The 19,019-nt window shown below is 41.0% G+C and overlaps 1 protein-coding gene and 1 pseudogene across 7 annotated transcripts in view; both read left to right on the top strand.

The window, feature by feature from the left end:
- LOC113919561 (cytochrome P450 2C21) overlaps window positions 1–19,019 on the top strand; it is a 41,966-nt gene that overhangs the window by 7,063 nt on the left and 15,884 nt on the right. For 4 of the 7 annotated variants that reach the window (XR_003519051.1, XR_003519054.1, XR_003519049.1 and 1 more), the window contains exons 1-6: window positions 8,077–8,330; window positions 10,725–10,887; window positions 12,262–12,411; window positions 15,373–15,533; window positions 16,919–17,095; window positions 18,000–18,141. Coding sequence is in view for 4 of the 7 variants with exons in the window: in XM_027588917.1 (XP_027444718.1) it covers window positions 8,163–8,330; window positions 10,725–10,887; window positions 12,262–12,411; window positions 15,373–15,533; window positions 16,919–17,095; window positions 18,000–18,141 (961 nt within the window). In the remaining 3 variants the exon portion in view is untranslated. Of the gene's footprint in view, window positions 1–8,076; window positions 8,331–10,724; window positions 10,888–11,860; window positions 12,101–12,261; window positions 12,412–15,372; window positions 15,534–16,918; window positions 17,096–17,999; window positions 18,142–19,019 lie in introns of those variants that run through there. The other 3 variants (XM_027588925.2, XM_027588918.2, XM_027588942.2) reach the window with 2 other exon arrangements.
- On the top strand, window positions 3,312–3,818 carry LOC113919591 (annotated as a pseudogene).

The raw sequence follows: 19,019 nt of genomic DNA, 5'->3' as shown, positions 1-19,019 counted from the left end.
AAGTAAGTTCTTTATAAAAGCTCATCTTTGAAGGAATGCCGGTGAAGTATGAGAGGTTAATACACACATCTGTATCTGCTTCCAAAACCAAACTAAGGTGACTCTGAGGGACTTGAAAACAAGTACCAATTTTCAAAGAAAGGACTTAGAAGGATTAGCCAATAAAAGATTTCAATCTAGGGGCACCTGGCTGGCTCAGTCAGTGGAACATGTGACTCTTGATCTCAGGGTCACTAGTTCAAGCCCCATGTTGGCCACAGAGCTTACTTAGAAAAAAAATTTTTAAATAAAAATATTTACTCAGATATTGATCTTGATATCGGGTTTGTGAGTTCCAGCCCTATGTTGGGTGTAGAGATTATTTAAAAATAATAAAAATCTTTAAAAAAAAAGATATCAATCTATTTGTGAAAGGCAAAAAAGCAGATGGAGGAATAGTAACTAATTTAGGAGAGCGAAGGAATTTACAACCCAAATGTCTGCAGAGGAGGTTTACCTGTGAGAAGGAAGTCACATTACTTACACAGAATCCTTCAGAGATTCAGGATTCAGGATTTGGAAGTACCAATTCTCAAAGAAGACAAGGCATAGATGGAGCTAAAAACAGTACAGTGTGTTGAAATTCTGCAGTCATAGCTGTTGCCACATCTGTTTTTACACTGTCCTTTGCAGTCACATGATGTTTGTTCCCATAGGATATAGGAAGTTTACTCTTTGGAATAGGGATTCTCTGGGTGCTGTTGGTGTTTTGGACTAGTATTTGTAGTGGGGAGCTGTTTTGTGCATTGTGTATGTCTAACAGGATTCCTGGCCTCTACCCTCTAGATGCCAGTAGCACCCCCAAGTTAATGTCAACAAATAATGTCTTAAGACACTGCCAAATGGTCCTTTGGGGTGGGGGTGGATAAAAATCACCCCAGGTTGAAACCTGTTGTTCTAGAGAAACCAAAACTCCTCAGACACCCCAGACCTGGGACAGTTGGCATCGTAAGGACAGAATGAGGTACCAGGATGAAAATCTGGGCATTGGGCAATGGTCCACATATTGATTTCTGGGATCCTTAGCTCTTCCATTCTGCTCCCAGTAACCCAGCAGCCAGGTAACAGAAGACTATAGGATTTTTTTTCCTAAAGAAACCAAATATCCCCAGAGAAGAAACTTCCATATACTGATACCTAGGTAGAAGGGATCTACAAAGCTCATAGCACAATGAAAGAAAAATTATCTCGGGGCATCTGGGTGGCTCAGTTGGTTAAGCGACTGCCTTCAGCTCAGGTCATGATCCTGGAGTCCCGGGATCGAGGCCCTGTGTCAGGCTCCATCCTCAGCGGGAAGCCTGCTTCTCCCTCTCCCCCTCCTCCCTCTTGTGCTCTCTCTCAAATAAATAAATGAAGTCTTTAAAAAAAATTATCTTAAGGCACAACAATCATAAAACTTTTGATTGCTTAGATTAAATCTTAAAATTTCCCAGAGAGAGAGACATCCAATCATCTGCAAAGAGTTTGGAGTCAGAATGCTTTCAGAATGTATAATCCTCCCTGGATACCAACAGACAGTGCAGCACACCTTCATAAAACGCAGGGAGAATAATGATCAAACTAAATTAGATACTTTTGATCGTACACGTTAGCACTAATGTACTTCCTGATGTGCACCTCAATTTTTGAGTTACTAGGATAACTTGGAGACTGTTTCACATCAGTTCACATAGACCTACTTCAGTTAGAGGCAGCATAGTGTGGTGGTTAAGAGCTCAGACCCTGGAGCTAGTATGTCAGTTCAGATTCCAACTCTGGGGCTTACTATCCATGTGCTATTGGGCATATCAGTTAGCCTCTGGAATCCCATGTTTTCATCTGTTAAGGGTAATGAATTGTTACAGTATTTACTTCAATGGGAATTTATGTGTCTAGAGTGAATCAATGTGTCAACCTAAAGTCAGCTGATTGTCAATGTTAACCACATCTCCAAAAATACCTTTACAGCAACATTTAGATTAGTATTTGATTAAATAACTGGGTGCTATAGCCTAGCTAAGTTGGTACAGAATACTAACCATTACAGTCCACCCCTTATAAACTTGGCACCCATACACATCTCCTTAAATCATACTTAATCTCCAAATAAATAACAAAGTCATACTTCTATTTAACATGATACAACTATCGTGTGTACGTACTAAAAAAAAAAAAAACCCAAAAAACAAAATGAACTAACCCTTTAGCCAAAAGAAGATGTCAAGTCCTTGGGTATGTTTATTTACTCTTCTCACTGATACCCTGTAACAAAGATCACAAACACACACGCTCATAACAAAATGTAGTTGTTCATGATAACTACAGCCCTTGTTTCTGCAACTGGTCATTTGATTGTGGCTAATTTCTTCCTCCCTCCCTCCCTCCCTCCTGCTTCCTTCCTTCCCTCCTTCCTATGTTGTGGTAAGAACACTTAATATGAGATCTTTCCCCTCACATTTTTAGGTGCACAATACAGTATTGCTAACTATACACTGTACAACTACAATGTTGTACAGCAGATCTCTAGAACTTTCCATCTTACACGACAGAAACTCTTTGCCCACTGAATAGCAACTCCTTATTTCCCCTTCCCCCAAGACCATTCTACTCTGTTTCTGTTGGTGTGCTCTCCTGGGGCTGCACACTCTCCTAGCAGGTGGGCACACTGCAGTGAAGGTTGGTGATGAGGGTTAGGCCAGGGGTGTGCAGGTGTACATGGTGGTGTAGACTGGTGACAAGACAGGGCCTGATCTGGGTCAACAAGCAGCTGCAGCATGTCAGCATGTGCCCCCAGGGGTTCACGCTGTGCTGAGGGAGAAGGAGGGGGAGAGTTCTAAAGATTACAAAGGGACAAATTTCTCTGAACTCCCCTTTGTATTTACCCACTGTGAAATTGTCAACTCAGTAACTATTTAAACAAATTGTTTAATGTCATGGTGAGATCGGAAGGTACCTCGTATTTACTCAACAGATGTTTGTAGAATGTAATTTAGTTGAAATACTTTCCAGTGTAGAGTTCATAAGTCATATAGTTTGACCCCTGAACAATGCAGGGGCAAGCGGGGACAACCCCTGTGTAGCCAAAAATCCACATATAACTTGACTGTGAGAGTAAGACACAACTCTCAGAATGCTGACAACTCACTTCATTCTATACATATTTTGTTGAAAACATCTAGAATTTTAGTCCCCTTTTTAAAATGAAAACTAACTTAATTTCTTTAAGCTTTGCTACAATATTATCGATTATATAGACTCAAAAAGCTTTACTGCCATCCAGGCCGGAACCCAGGATGGCTATGTTCTTGTCGAGATACGTTGGCCATCATTGCCTCCGTGCCCACCTTAAGCCTCAGCTCTGTGTCAGAAATGCTATCCCTTTGGGAACTACAGCCAAAGAAGAGATGGAAAGGTTCAGGAATAAGAATACTGTTTAAGCCGTCCTCTGTCTCCCCATATCACTATCTACAGTCGGTCTCTTCCCATAGTGATGTCTCTTTGCCACCATGGTACTGGTGTGGCCTTAGGTGTAGGGGTCTCTTTTTGGCTTGTCAGCCCTGTTGGTCCCTGGGAACTTTGAGATTCATTCGGACTGTGTGAAGTTCCTGTGTCTGGGGCCGTCACTGATCTACACAGCCAAGTTTGCACTTGTCTTCCCTCTCATGTATCGTATCTGGAATGGAATCTGACACTTGATGTGGGACCTAGGGAAAGGCCTGAAGATTCCCCAGCTGTACCAGTCTGGAGTGGCTGTCTTAGTTCTTATTGTGTTGCCCTCTGTAGGGCTGGCAGCCATGTGAAGAGCTGAAGTTCCTAGCATTGTCTTCCTACAAATGATTCACTGACCTATCTTCCTGTTTGTTACTCTCTTCTCCAGCCAGGGTAGAGTTCTCCTGATTTATTTATTATTTGTGTTTGCATATCCCCTTGGAGCTCAGTAGTAGTAAAGGACCTTATAGAACCATAGCAATAGAAAAAGGTCCAGTTTCCCCTTTGTTTCTAAAGATGGAATGACTCAGAACTTCCCTTTTCCTGCCCCAAGTTTGCAGCCTACTCTGGGCATAGGAGCCTTCATTCTCTCTTCATAGTGGGGCTTCATTTGTGCAGACAGCCAGCTTCTGGCTCCTTCTTTCTGAGACGGTGGAAACAATGCCGACTCTGTGGCCTGTGCTGTGGGGACTGGGTGTGGGGCTCCCAAATTGTTTCTTGTGGTTGACTTCAAGTTTCATAGGATTGTGGTCCAAAAGTGTGCATGGTATGACCTCAGTCTTTTTGTACTGGTTGAGGCCTGATTTGTGACCCAGTGTGTGATCTATTCTGGAGAATATTCCATGTGCACTCAAAAAGAATGTGTATTCTGCTGCTTTAGGATGAAATGCTCTGAACATATCTGGTAAGTCCATCTGGTCCAGTGTGTCATTCATGGCCCTTGTTTCCTTGTTGATCTTCTGCTTAGATGATCGGCCCATTGCAGTGAAGCGGGTGTTAAAGTCCTCTACTATTATTGTATTATTATCTCTGAGTTTCTTTAGATTGGTAGTAATTGTTTTATATAATTGTTTTATATATTTGGTTGCTCTCAAGTTGGGGGCATAATTCCACATAACAGTGAGATCATACGATAATTGTCTTTCTCTGATTGAATTATTTCGCTTAGCATCATACTCTCCAGTTCCTTCCACGTCGTTGCAAATGGCAAGATTTCATTCCTGTGTGTGTGTGTGTGTGTGTGTGTGTGTGTGTGTGTGTGTGTGTGTTTCCAAGTTTCTATGGATAGATCTGCTGCTAACCTTATGTGTCTACTACCCTTATAGGTTAAGGACCTTTTGTCCCTAGCTGCCTTCAGAATTCTCTTTATCTTTGTATTTTGCAAGTTTCACTCTGATATGTTTCAATGTTGACCTGTTGGTTTTTTTTTTTTTTTAAGTTTTTTTTTTTTAGGGCGCCTGGGTGGCTCAGTTGGTTAAGCGACTGCCTTCGGCTCAGGTCATGATCCTGGAGTCCCGGGATCGAGTCCCGCATCGGGCTCCCTACTCAGTGGGGAGTCTGCTTCTCCCTCTGACCCTCCCTCCTCTCATGTGCTCTCTCTCTCTCATTCTCTCTCTCAAATAAATAAATAAAATCTTTAAAAAAAAAAAGTTTTTTTTTTTTTAATTTGAGAAAGCATAAGCTGGGGCGGGGGAGGAGCAGAGAGAGAGGGAGAAGCAGACTCCCCACTGAGCATGGAGCCCAACATGGTGCTCCAACCCAGGACCCCGGGATCATGACTGAGCCAAAGGTAGACGCTTAACTGATTGAGCCACCCAGGCGCCCCTGTGTTGACCTATTTTTGTTGAATTTGAGGGTAGTTCTCTGTGCCTCTTGGACTTGAATGCCTGCTTCCTTTCCCAGGTTAGGGAAGTTCTCAGCTGTAATTTGTTCAAATAAACCTTTTGCCCCTTAGCCCACTCTTCTTCTGGGATTCCTATGATATGGATATTGTGCTCTGTGGAATCCCTAAGTTCCTTAAGTCTATATTGTGATCTCATAGTTTTTCCCTCTTCTTTTCAGCTTCATTATTTTCCATAACTTTATCTTCTGTCTTTATCACCTATTTGATCCTCTGCTTCTTCCATCCTTATTGTGATTATATCTAGTCAGTTTTGCATCTCAGTTATAGCATTTTTTATTTTGGCCTGACTAGTTTTTACATCTTTTATCTCTACAGCCAGTGTTTCTCTGGTGTCTTCTGTTCTTTCAGGCCCAGCTAGTATTTTTAGGACTGTTGTTCTAAATTCTTGCTCAGATATATTGCTTCTGTCTGTTTTGAGCAAATCCCTGGCTGAGATTTTTTTCTTGATCTTTCTTTTGGGGAAAATTCCTCTGTTTTGTCATCATGTCTAAGTTTCTGTCTTTTGTGTATTATGAAAACTTACTGTGTTTCCTGCTCCTGAGAGTAATGCTATATTAAGAAAGGGTCATACACTGTCCAGGGCCTGGAGTTTCAGGAAGTCTTTCTAGTGTATGCCGTGTGCACTCTGCTATCAGGTTTTGGCTGTACTTTCCCAACGGTCAGTTCTCTACAGAGTTCCCCCTTCCTGGCAGTGAGGAGTGTTTGGACTTTTAACTAGGGTGCTTTGATCTGTTTGTTGTACGATAAGCCTCGCATCTGCCATGTTCTCTCCCTCCAACTGTGCAGATTGTTTTCTTTATCCTCAGATCAATTTCATAGTTGTTGAAAATGATTTAACGTTGATCTAGCTGTGTTTGAGGGATGAGGCAAGCTTAGGGTCCCTTTACTGCTCCACCATATTAACACCTCTCTGAAGGCACAGTTTTTATATCTCCAGTGTTAAACTTATTTTAACATTTTCTCTGTTTTCTTGATGTTAGCTTCTTCAGGGGTTAGTGTTCTGATTTTTAAGTGTGATGTTATGCCTTGTTGGATTTCGTCAAATATCTTTTTCTCCATTTTTTAAAAAATTTAAATTCAATTAACATGTAATGTATTATAGGTTTCAGAGGTAGAGCTCAGTGATTCATCAGTCATATATAATACCCAGTGCTCACTACATGACGTGCCCTCCTTAATGTCTATCTGCCAGTTACCCCATCCTCCCACCTCCCTCCCCTCCAGCAACCCTCAGTTTGTTTCCTATGATTAAGAGTCTCTTGGGCGCCTGGGTGGCTCAGTTGGTTAAGCGACTGCCTTCGGCTCAGGTCATGATCCTGGAGTCCTGGGATCGAGTCCCGCATCGGGCTCCCTGCTCAGCAGGGAGTCTGCTTCTCCCTCTGACCCTACCCCCTCTTGGGTTCTCTCTCTCTCACTCTCTCTCTCTCTCAAATAAATAAATAAAAATCTTTTTAAAAAAAAGTCTCTTACAGTTTGTCTCCCTCTCTGACTTTGTCTTGTTTTATTTTTCCTCTCTTCCCCTATGATGCTCTGTTTGTTTCTTGAATTCCACATATGAGTGAGATCATATGAGAATTGTCTTTTCTCTGATTGACTTATTTCACTTAGCATAATACCCTCTAGTTCCATCCACGTCATTCCAAGTGACAAGATTTCATTTTTCTGTTGACTGAGTAGTATTCCATTGTGTATATACACCACATCTTCTTTATACATTCATCTGTTGATGGACATCTGGGCTCGTTCCATAGTTTGGCTAATGTGGACATTGCTGCTATAAACATTGGGGTGCTACATTTGTATCTTTGGGGTAAATACCCAGTAGTGCTATTGCTGGGTCATAGGGTAGCCTTATTTTCAACTTTTGAGGAACCTCCATACTGTTTTCCAGAGTGGCTGGACCAGCTGCATTCCCACCAACAGTGTAAAAGGATTCCCCTTCAAATATCTTTGAGTCTTGAAATTTTGTTCATATCTGTGAGTTCCTAGACACTTTCAAATATTCATAGTATTGAAGCTGGAGTATATTGAGTATATTGAGAAAAAGCAATGCAGGCTCTGGTTATAGGACCCTCACTGGAAATGGATGTGCAGGCGGAAGGATGGGTGATATGCAGCCAAGGGACTTTCTACTGTTTGAGTGATTTCTCTCCTTGATTTGGTAGATTCCTGGCTCCTATCTACTGTCTGTTGATCCTGCATCCCTCTTGGCAGTTAATTGTGTCAGAACTCCTGACATGGAAAAGGACTTTGTCGAGAGATTTGGGTTATCTCTCCTCTGCTCCAGGGGTGACTAGTTCCCCATATCCTTTTTTACCCTGCCTTCTCCTTTCTTTCTCTTAATTCTGGCCTTTTCGTGGATTTTCTGGGAAAAGGCACTGACAGAGTGCTTCTTTTTTCTGCTCACATAATGACAAATTTTGACATGAGATATTCTCTTTCATCAGTGGTCAGGATCATGAATTCCAGCTCTTTGAAAATCTGATGGCTTTCAATTTTACGATTAAAATATGACCATCTCTGAAGAAGTGTTATTTTTTTAGTTGGGATTGCCACTGAAAACCTAGATATTTATCAATACTGAGGTGACTGGTTTTATTTTAATCTTTATCAGTGGGTCAGAGTCCACTGAAGATAAAACAATTATTTATCCAAAAGTTCAAAACAGTATGTGTTTGATGATCAGCTTGCATTAGTATTTATAAAGTTCTTGGATTCCAAGCTTTCAGCTGCATTTAGAGAAAGCACAGCAATGGATCTCTTCATAGTTCTGGTGATAGGTCTTTCTTGTTTGATTCCTTTCTTTCTGTGGAACTGTAACCGTGCCAAAGGGAAGCTGCCGCCTGGCCCCACTCCTCTCCCAATCATTGGAAATGTTCTACAGATAAATACTAAGAACATCAACAAATCCCTAAGCAAGGCAAGTATGATTACTTTCCTTCCAGTTGTTTGCAGTTACAGCCCTATATCTAAATAAAATATGGTCCCAGATGCCATGTTTTAAGGAAGTGGTTTGAACGGGAAGGGTCCCTTGGATACCCAGCCATGACTTTAAGCTGGAAGGCTGCCAGAAGGGAATGAGATCCATGACATGATTGTTGAGATTGCCAAAAGAAGGAATTCTCTGTCCATATTGTGACCAGGTTTCCTTTTTAGTAATTATTTTTTGCTAAACCCTAATGTCAATGAAACTGCTTTCAATTAAAAAAAAAAAACATAAAAGTTCTAATGACTTACAGCGTCACAATGTTAAAAGTCTCCTAAAAGCTAACATGGATTTAAGTCTAGGAAATAACTCAAGATTCCATACTTTTCAGTTTCTATTATATTTGCTCGCTGAGTGAGTGAATAACTACTCTATTTCTAGCTATTTAAATAGCAATAGCTCTCTAAATCTTGAAGGAATTGTCTGAAATCTGTCTTCCCTGAGACAGCTGGTGACCAGAACACAGCCTCTGGAAGCTCCTTTCTGTGTTTTGGGCTATGGATTCAAAGAGGTTTTGTCAGCACCCCAGCTCGTCCACTTGTAAACTCACAGCATTGGGCAAATTTAAAAAATCTCTCTGAGCCTTAACTTCCATTTCTTTAAAATGTGAATAATAATTGTATTTTGCACATGGTCCTTGAGTATATCATATATTGATCAAGTTACTGAATGCCTACTTTGTATTAGGCACTCTGTTAGATGCTGGGGCTTTTCAATGGTGAATGAAAAAAAAAAAAAGACCCGAGCATTATGGAATTTATAGTCTAGAGGGCAGGGCATGTATTTGTAAAGTAATCATGCAAATGAGTGTATGATTACAAACCATGTAACGGGCACAGTAGCAAGAGGACATGCAGCTTGGAGGAGCAGGGATGGGAGGAACAGTCAACAAAGGGTTCTCCGAGGAAGTGCAGCTGGAGCTGAGATCTAAAGAATGATCAAGCATTAAGCACACAAAATACAGATATAAGTTTGTTCCAGGCTGTTTCAGTCTGGAGGAGAATTACTTGTTGGTGTCTCTGAAAGGACCAATTTGCTTATAGACCAGAGAGTAAATAAAAACATGGTGTGGGATGAGATTGGAGAAGTAAGTAGGGGCCAGAGCATGCAGGTCTTTCAAGGCTTTTAAGAATATCGGTTTTTAGGTGTGCCTGGGTAGCTCAGTTGTTTAAACACCCGACTTTTGATCTCAGCTCAGGTCTTGATCTCAGGTTGTGAGTTCAAGCCCTGTGTTGGGCTCCATGCTGGGTTTGGAGCCTAGTTAAGAAAAAATATATTGATCTTTTGCCTAAGAGCAATGTGATGCCATTAATGTGCTTAAAAAGGACTCTCATGTTAGCATTTGCCTTGTGAAAACATCACTCTGGTTGCTTTATGGAGAGTGAATTGTAAGGTAGCAGGAGGACTGAAACCTTGGATAAGTTGAAAGTGTGTATGTCCTACATCATTTAGAATACCAAGTAATTGGCCATCACAGAAAGATCCCAATAACACAATGGCTTAAAGAAGACAGGAGCTTATTTCTGTCTTACAGAATGATATAGAGGTGAGTGCTATTGGGCTGCCTGTCTTCCCTGAGGTCATCCAGAGAACCAGGTTTTCTCAGTCTTGTAGTTTATCATCCTGGGTGCCTAGGCTATTGTTCTCATATGCAGGGACACAGTGGGGCTATGTCCAGCTGTCATTTCAGTCCTTGGGTAGGGGCAGGGATGGAGGGCATGCATTTACCATTTATGCAGTCATGTAGGATTTGCACACATCATTTTTGTTAACAGCAGTTCTTGCGAGCTTAGTCACATGGCCACACAGGGAAGCTGGGAAATGTCAGTGACTACATTGCCAGGTTCCTATGTATTACTAAAATCTCGAGATCTCTGGTGCTAAAAAGATGTGGGGGGTGGATAATGAGGGATGATTGTGAGAATCTACACAGGGGGCAAGAGAAGGAACATCCTTTAAACAGGATGAGAAACATATCATTTATTGTAACTATAGGAAGGAAGGAAAAATTTGGTGCAATTATAGGTTTGGCAGATAAAAGTTAATAAAATAATATGAATGAAATCCATAATACACTCCCTGTCACATAGTAGGAACTGAATAAATGATAAACTGTTGATGATGATAATAGTAGCAATGTTACTAACAATGTAATGATAATTACTACTTAATGTAATTTATTAAATTACCAGCTCTAGAAGTTGAAATCTTTTATACTGGGTGCGTGAATATTAAAATGTCTCTTTGGTAAGATTAAAACTATTTACCTCACTTATCTGCATTCGTAGTTTTGAAATTCTACTCTTGTACCTCCTGTTCCTTTCCCAGCTAGCAGAGCGTTACGGCCCTGTGTTCACTGTGTATCTTGGCATGAAGCCCACTGTGGTGTTATATGGCTATGAAGCGATAAAGGAAGCTCTGATTGATCGGAGTGAGGAGTTTTCTGACAGAAGCTGTTTCCCAGTGGTGGACTGGATCGCCCGGGGAGTAGGTATGCCTCAATTTGGAGAATGTATGTGGGTGTGTAAGCTGCAAAGACTCCAAACAGGCTAAGGGACAGAGAAATTGTAAGTATTTAGAGAAATTTATTTAGAGAAAACAGCATAATTCCAACATTTTTCTATAAAGGATCATTAATCCATATTGTAGATAATGAAGGGGACACACAGTGTCTCCGTGAAACACTAGATGCAATGAAAGCAAATCATCTGTTAACATTCTATGAATTTGTGTTCACTTTAAGTTATGGCCAGTTAAGATAATGTTCGTTTCAGTTAAGATAATAAGAGACTGAGAGAAAAGAGAAGGGAGGAAAATGACTCAGTTATCCTAGTCACCAAACATTCTGCTTTCTGGCCTGAGTCATGGTTGCCAAGAGACTATTTTAGGGAAGTCCCATAGTGTGCATGGAGCCAACATAGGTTTGAAATATTTCCAGCCTTGTCTTCAGTCTTTTACCCTTCTAAAAAAAAGTACAAGAAATATTTGAATCCAATGGAATACAAAGCATAAAGCACAAATATGCTCCGAGAAGATGATTATGGACAAATGCATGATGAGTACATATGGATTGCAAGTGATCCTAGAAAAAGCTTTTGAAACTAAAGTACTTAAACTGTCTTCCTTTTGTTTTGGAGCTGGCCTTAAGCTGTCCAGTACTCTGGTGGGTCACTGGGTTTCTGCAAAAAGAGATAAGGCCTGAATGGGGCCACTTCCTCCTCTACATCGGTCTTTAAAATCTTTATGGACAAGTTTCCTGAGAATTACTTTTTCTCCTGATCTTGTCCTGGCTCCGGAAGTCTGATTGAACTTCCTTAGTGTTAAGACCATATTTCATGGAAAAGATTTAACAAACAGGGGAAATGGGAAAATGAGGAGGAGTAGATTTTCAGGAACTTCTTTCCAGTGCACAAGTGCTCTCTCCTTCTCTTGAGAATCGACTCTGTTTGTTGCCTCCCCTACAGTTCATTCACAATGTACAAAAACCAGCCCTGAAAATGTCACCTACACTTGGACTCACCATGATTCATTACCAGTGTGATCACAGAGCAAGCATTTTGCCTCCATGATCATCAGTAAAATGGGGACCAAAACACTTGGTTCACAGAGTTATCCTGAGGTTTGAAGGAGCTAACAGATGAAGAAGAGTTGGGTAATACGTCAAACCCAGAGTCTTGACAGATACGAGGCTGGGTTAACAGGAGGTGGGTGAAGCAGGACTCATTGGAAATTCCTGTGGCTGACACCACTCTATTTACATCCCTGCTTAAGTGTGATTATTATTTTCTGAGATAAAGACTCTCAGCTGGAATTCATCGTAACGGAGGTCATTCTCTCTCTCTCTCTCTCTTTGTCTTTCTGATAGGAATTATTTTCAGCAATGGAGAAAAATGGAAGCTAACCCGACATTTTTCCCTCACGATTTTGCGGATTATGGGGGTGGGAAAGAAGACTATTGAAGACAGAATTCAAGAGGAAGCCTTATGTCTGGTGGAAGCGTTAAAAAAAACCAATGGTGTGTATTTCTTTATGTATTTAACAGTACTAGTTTGGGAGGACCAAATGCTATTTCAGATAGGCTACAGCGAGATCTGATGGCTCAAGCACAATAGAAGTTGCTTTTTTGCTCACATGACAGTAATAAGAGGTGAAGTGGTTGGCATAACAGCCTTCTCAGGCTCTAGGTTGATAGGAACCCTGATGTCTTTCTTCAACACTTGTCTTCCTGTGCCACTCATAATTCATCTCTTTGCATGGTAGCAGAAGGAGCAAAGAACAAAGAAAAGAGCAAACTGTGTTTTCAGTAGGCCAGGTATGTCAATGGCACACCAAACTTCTTTCATTTTTTTTTTTTAAAGATTTTATTTATTTATTTGAGAGAGAGAGAATGAGAGATAGAGAGCACGAGAGGGAAGAGGGTCAGAGGGAGAAGCAGACTCCCCGCCGAGCAGGGAGCCCGATGCGGGACTCGATCCCGGGACTCCAGGACCATGACCTGAGCCGAAGGCAGTCGCTTAACCAACTGAGCCACCCAGGCGCCCCCAAACTTCTTTCATATTCCATGGGCTCTAACTCAGTCGCAGGGCCACACCAACTCTAAGGGGCACTGGGAAATGTGGTTATCTGCATGCAGAGGAAAATGGGGAGAACATGGATTTTGGTAATGAACTAGTAGTTTTGGCCATAATACCTTGAAAAATGAAGTAATGTCCCTAGTAACTTCTTGAGAACACTACAAACATTTCAGTATAAATGTATGTCAAGTCATTATGCTGGGCACTTTAAACTTACACAGTGCTGTCAATCTCATATTAGTAAAACTGGGGGCGGGGGGGGGCGGAGCACTGGTGCTTCAGTGGTAGGATTCACACCAAACCCTTCTCAGTGCTTAGGGCTGCATTATGGCTCACCTGGAGGAGTATGGGTGTGAATGGAGGGCGCTTCAGTAGCACGAGTTGGCTCTGTGTATTTGTGTGTATGCACAGGCAGGACTGGGAGGGGAGGTGGAAGAGAAAGGGAGTGGGAAGGAGACTTGGCAGGAAAGGCGTAAGATCAGGATCGTCAGATAGATGTGGTTTTTTGAACCTCGATATTTAAATATTTTACAACTAAATAATGCTGTTTTATATATGGTGAATTTCCATTGTGTTTCATATATATATATATATACACACACACACACACATATATATATATTTTAGAGAGAGTGGTGGGGAGAGGCAGAGGGAGAGAGAGAATCTTAAGCAGACTCCACATTCAACACGGAGGCTGATGCAGGGCTCAATCTCACGACCCTGAGATCATGACCTGAGCTGAAACCAAGAGTCAGATGCTTAACCACCTGAGCCACCCAGGTGCCCCTGGCGTTGTGTTTTTTAACCCATGTTAAGTATTGTCCAGACAGCTTGTCCTCACCTTTTTTTCTTTTGCTGCTATTAATATAAAAAATGTAATTATTACAAATACTTGCATGATTCTTGTTTCTTCCTTGGAATAAGTTGTGACAGTAGAGTGGCAATCAATATCATTTGGACTTTTGATGTATATTATTACAGAGGAATGGGTGGGAGACCTGGCAGAAGAAGGGATATAAACGTATATAGTTTTGTAAACTTCCAATTTAATATATTAAATACTTTCACGTGTTTAATTTTTGTTCATCAAGAACATTATTGGGGCGCCTGGGTGGCTCAGTCATTAAGCGTCTCCCTTTGGCTCAGGTCATGATTCCAGGTCCTGGGATGGAGCCCCGCATCGGGCTCCCTGCTCAGCAGGAAGCCTGCTTCTCCCTCTCCCACACCTCCTGCTTGTGTTCCCTCTCTCGCTGTGTCTCTCTCTGTCAAATAAATAAATAAAATCTTAAAAAAAATTATTAACAGACTACTACAGTATTCCATTATTTGGATGCTCCTGACCTACCCTCACCCAGATTCTGCCTAATCCCACCAAGCTATGGGGCCCCAGACTCTTGGGTAACCCATTTCACCACTGGGTAATTCTGACCATTGAAACGTTCTTTTACATGTTGAGCAGAACATTTTTCCTTATAACTTCTACTTTTTGATCCCTGCTAAGTTATTTTTTTCCTTTTGGAGTTATAGTGATGTAACAGTCACCTCACAGAGACAAGATGTACCTCCCATCCCAACTTTGGTTTCAATGTTGAGAGTGATTGTACCACACACACTCGATTTGGATGTAAAAAGTTTGTGACTCACGAAATGAGCCTTTCTGTGGAGGGTGGGGGTGGGGCACTGGTTCCTAAGCAGATAAAGAAGCAGCTCGAATGTGCCTGGGTGGCTCAATTGGTTAAGCTTCTGCCTTTGGCTCAGGTCATGATCCCAGGGTCCTGGGATGGAGCCCTGTGTTGAGCTCCCTGCTCAGCAGGGAGTCTGCTTGTACCTCTCTCTCTGCCCCTCACCCTCCTCCTCTCTCTCTCTCAAATAAATAAAATCTTAAAAAAAAAACAAAAAAACCAAAAAAACAGCGGCGCCTGGGTGGCTCAGTCATTAAGTGTCTGCCTTCGGCTCAGGTCATGATCCCAGGGTCCTGGGATCGAGTCCCGCATCGGGCTCCCTGCTCAGCGGAGAGCCTGCTTCTCCCTCTCCCTCTGCTGCTGCTCCCCCTGCTTGTGCTCTCTCTCTCTCTCTATTTCTCTCTCTGTGTCAAATAAATAAATAAAATCTTTAAAAAAAGATATTTTTATATGACCTCCTTCTTGTGAATTATCTTGTGGCTCTTATTTGGAGAATAATGTAAATAGAATACGTGGGGGAAATTAATAAATGGACTGGATTAGATAGCTTCATTTGGGGAAACAATAAATTATAGGCATGTGGAGTTTACAGTGATGATGACATGTCCAGGGATTTCCTATACCTAAAAGACTCCCAGCAGTCAACCCTTCTCAATCATTTTAAAACAGTCAACTTAAGATTTATATGAAAATTGTGCTCTAACTTTTAACTTGTTTTAGCATCTCCCTGTGATCCTACGTTGCTTCTGGGCTGTGTTCCGTGCAATGTCATCTGCTCCATTATTTTCCAGAATCGTTTTGAGTATGATGATAAAACATTCTTAACCTTGTTGGAATATTTTCATGAAAACTTCCTAATTTCAAGCAGCTCCTGGATACAGGTAAGGTCAAGTTTCTCTGAAATGGGAAATAATTTTCTAACTAATCTATTGTTCATGCTTACCTCATCCCTTTGTCCTGTTTCCAAGTGGCTACAGTTACGTTTATCAAACTATCATTTGCAACCAATTAGTGAGTTATCAAATCAATTTAATGTATTGAAATGAAGTTTAAAACATGAAATATAGTGGGGTGCCTGGATGGCTCATGCACCACTCATATGACTGGTGATTTCGGCTCAGGTCATGATCCCCTCCCCCCCCGCCCGATGAGGGGATCGAGCCCCTCATCAGGGTCCCTGCTCAGCAGGGAGTCTGCTTGAGATTCTCTCTTACCCTCTCCCTCTTCCCCTCCCCACTGTGCTCACTCGCTCTCTGTCCCTCTCTCTATAATAAATCTTTAAAAGCTTATTTTAAAAACCATGAAATATAGTAATGGAGAAATGTGGTATAGTGCATCAATTATAGCAAGGTATTTTTTTGAGAAACCATTTTATATCCATAGATGAAGAGGGTGATGATGTAAAATGTATTTTTTACTATAGCACACTGTCAGAAAACCTATGTTGTATGATCATTAAGAACTTAATGTGGACCATAAGGTCATGATGTGTTCCACCTGGAAAGGACTCTAGAGAACAAGGAGTCTACTCATTTTTTGGAACAGGAAACTATCACCCAGAGATATTAAGCATATTTTCCAAAGACAAAGAAATCCTAGCCAAGACAAGGAATGAGCAAGACCTAGAGTCTAGATTTCTCTGTTCTCTCTGTAGTTTGATACAAACTACTGGCCTGAAAATTGCTTCAGTGCCTATCAAGGGCACTAAGTCATGAGGTGCTATCTAAAGTAGAGTCAGTAAATTCTAGGACTGGCCTTGGGCAGATGTAAAAGGGCAATATGCATATTCCTGAGGGTATAAAAATCCCTAAATAAGCTAAGTAATGTGGGCATTTCTTTAACTTTTCTGATGTAGTTTCTTCATTACAAAAAAACTTTTTAGGTCACTCTAGAAAAATGTGAAGGTAAACTGGGGTGAACACTACGTTCTAGCTCTATTACTAGACTGATGTCTTACAATGGTTGACTGACCTTTCTGAACCTCAATATTCTCCTTTGGGAAAAGATGGTATGCTCCTGGATTCCTTCATAGAGTTATGGCTAGGAAATAAAGTTAAATGGTTTTGAAATTGCTTTGTGACTTGTGCATACTGTAACTCCAGACATCTTGTCAGTTCCCTCTCCTTCAAATTCCAAGTGTGTTCTAGTGCACGAAGCGTGTCTTACTCACCTTTATCTACTCAGAATATAACTAAGTGTCTGATACATAACATGGGCCCATAAAACTTTGCTGAGTGAATTAATGAATGATTCTTTCCTCTTTCAGCTCTACAATGCTTTCCCTCTTTTAATACACTACCTTCCAGGAAGTCATCATGTGTTATTTAAAAACATTGCTAACCAATTTAAGTTTCTTATGGAAAAAATAAAAGAACACCAAGAATCCCTGGACTTCAGTAACCCTCGGGACTTTATTGACTACTTCCTGATCAAAATAGAAAAGGTATAGTGTGACCCTTTATCTTTGTGGGTGGTGTGATTCGTGGATTAGCTTTGTTCTTCCCAGTGAAACTGGGATATTAAAACAAATGGTCCTTCTGAAAGATGTATTAATTGCTTGTGTAACCTCTTATTTGTGCAAACCATATTGGGTATCTTGAGATATTTCTAAATTCTCACTGAAAATGACTTTGCGGGTTTTACATTTATCGTGTTAAATAAAGCTGGTTCTTTATTTGGGGGCAGATTGAAATACACACACACATTCAAGATTAATGATAACACAACAGATCACCCTTCATCAAAAAAGTTCAGCAATGGGAAGATGTAACAAAATGAGGGGACACAGGAACAGACAGGAATCTGTCTGCAAAGGCACTAGGAAATCTTCACAGATGAGGTAGATTTTGAAGAAACTATAGCTTAGATGAACAGAGACAACAAAGTAGGCCCAGGGAACGAGAAGTGCAAGTGATCAAGAGGGTGGAATTTTCTGAGAGGTAATCTTGATTGTAACTGAGGAACTGGGTGTAATGACTGATGCGTGGGAATAGTGATGCATTTTGTGTGTGGGGGGATGGTTCTGGAGGCTTGAATGAGAAAATTAGACATTATAAAATAGGCAGTAAATGCTAGAATTGACAGTAGCAGTGAGGACTTGATAAAAATTGTTTCAAAGAAATGGTAGAGAAACTGATCGACTTGAGGGGAATGAGAAAGTGAAGAATCAGAAAGGACCTGTTGGAACTTTATAACTCTGATTATATTTTGACTGTTGGACAGAACCCTAACAACTATCTAACTTGACCTTCAGCTGTAGCACTTACACCAAATAACAATGTCATATTGAGTTAAGTTACCTCTGAGGCTCTTTTATTTATCAAGTAATTGTAACACATCATTTCTAGGAAAAACACAATAAACAGACTGAATTTACCATGGACAACTTGATCATTACCATATGGGATTTGTTTGGTGCAGGAACAGAGACAGTAAGCACCACCCTGAGATATGGACTCCTGATGCTGCTGAAGTACCCAGAGGTCACAGGTATGGTCACAGGTGTTGGGCAGGGTGCAATTCCAGGTAGAAATTGGCAGGTGACACTGACAACTATCCCACTCTTCACCTGCCCAGACAGCGCACAGAAAAAATTTCCTTCATTCGTACATCTTCCCGTCATTGGATGAATTAGATACAAATTAGTTTAGAGTACAAAAAGATAATGAAATATTTAAACAGCAGCAGAGATTTGAAGGGCAGAGCTCACTGTTTCCTCTGCTATGGTGGAATGTCCCTGATCTGCGTTGGGACAGATGCAATAATAAGCAGAGTTGTCTTAGGATCTAGAAGAATTGGCCTTCTGCTTTCTCTAAAAGGATATCACTTGATATGCCTTCCATGTCCAGATAAATATATTTTTGTCAGAGGAGCTTTCTACTGAAATGCATTTGCAGTGTAAGGATCGATTCAACAAAAATGACAGTCTTTCTTTATCAAAGAGTCTCAATCCCTAAATAAAAAGGGTTACATACAAATACATTCTTTTCAAATATACCCATTTGGGCATATAAATTCTTCCTCACAAGTATAAATTCTCTTGCAAATACAGCCTTTCCACTTTTCCTCCTCTTTTTTTCTTGAGTGCTCATCCAAGAGGATATTTCCTTCACTACCAGGTCATGTTCTGTGCTTTGGCACATAGAGACACTTTTAATGCAATTAAATCTCAGGAAGCTTATCTCCATGATGTCAGCACTAGATTATTCTTTGTTTAAGGTCCTCCTCCCCTCCCAGTCTAAGTAAGAAGTGCTTTCCAAATGGTGGGATCTAGAAGCACAGCTTCAGAATTCCTTTCCTCTCACACATTGTGGGATCTAATGGCACTGTGTCTCCTTCACGCGACACAGACTCTTTCAGCCAAATAA

This window comes from Zalophus californianus, chromosome 15 (genome assembly GCF_009762305.2).
Source record: "Zalophus californianus isolate mZalCal1 chromosome 15, mZalCal1.pri.v2, whole genome shotgun sequence".
Lineage (NCBI taxonomy): Eukaryota > Metazoa > Chordata > Mammalia > Carnivora > Otariidae > Zalophus > Zalophus californianus.
Note: the sequence above shows the minus strand (reverse complement) of the source record. Positions and strands in the feature narration are given on the sequence as shown.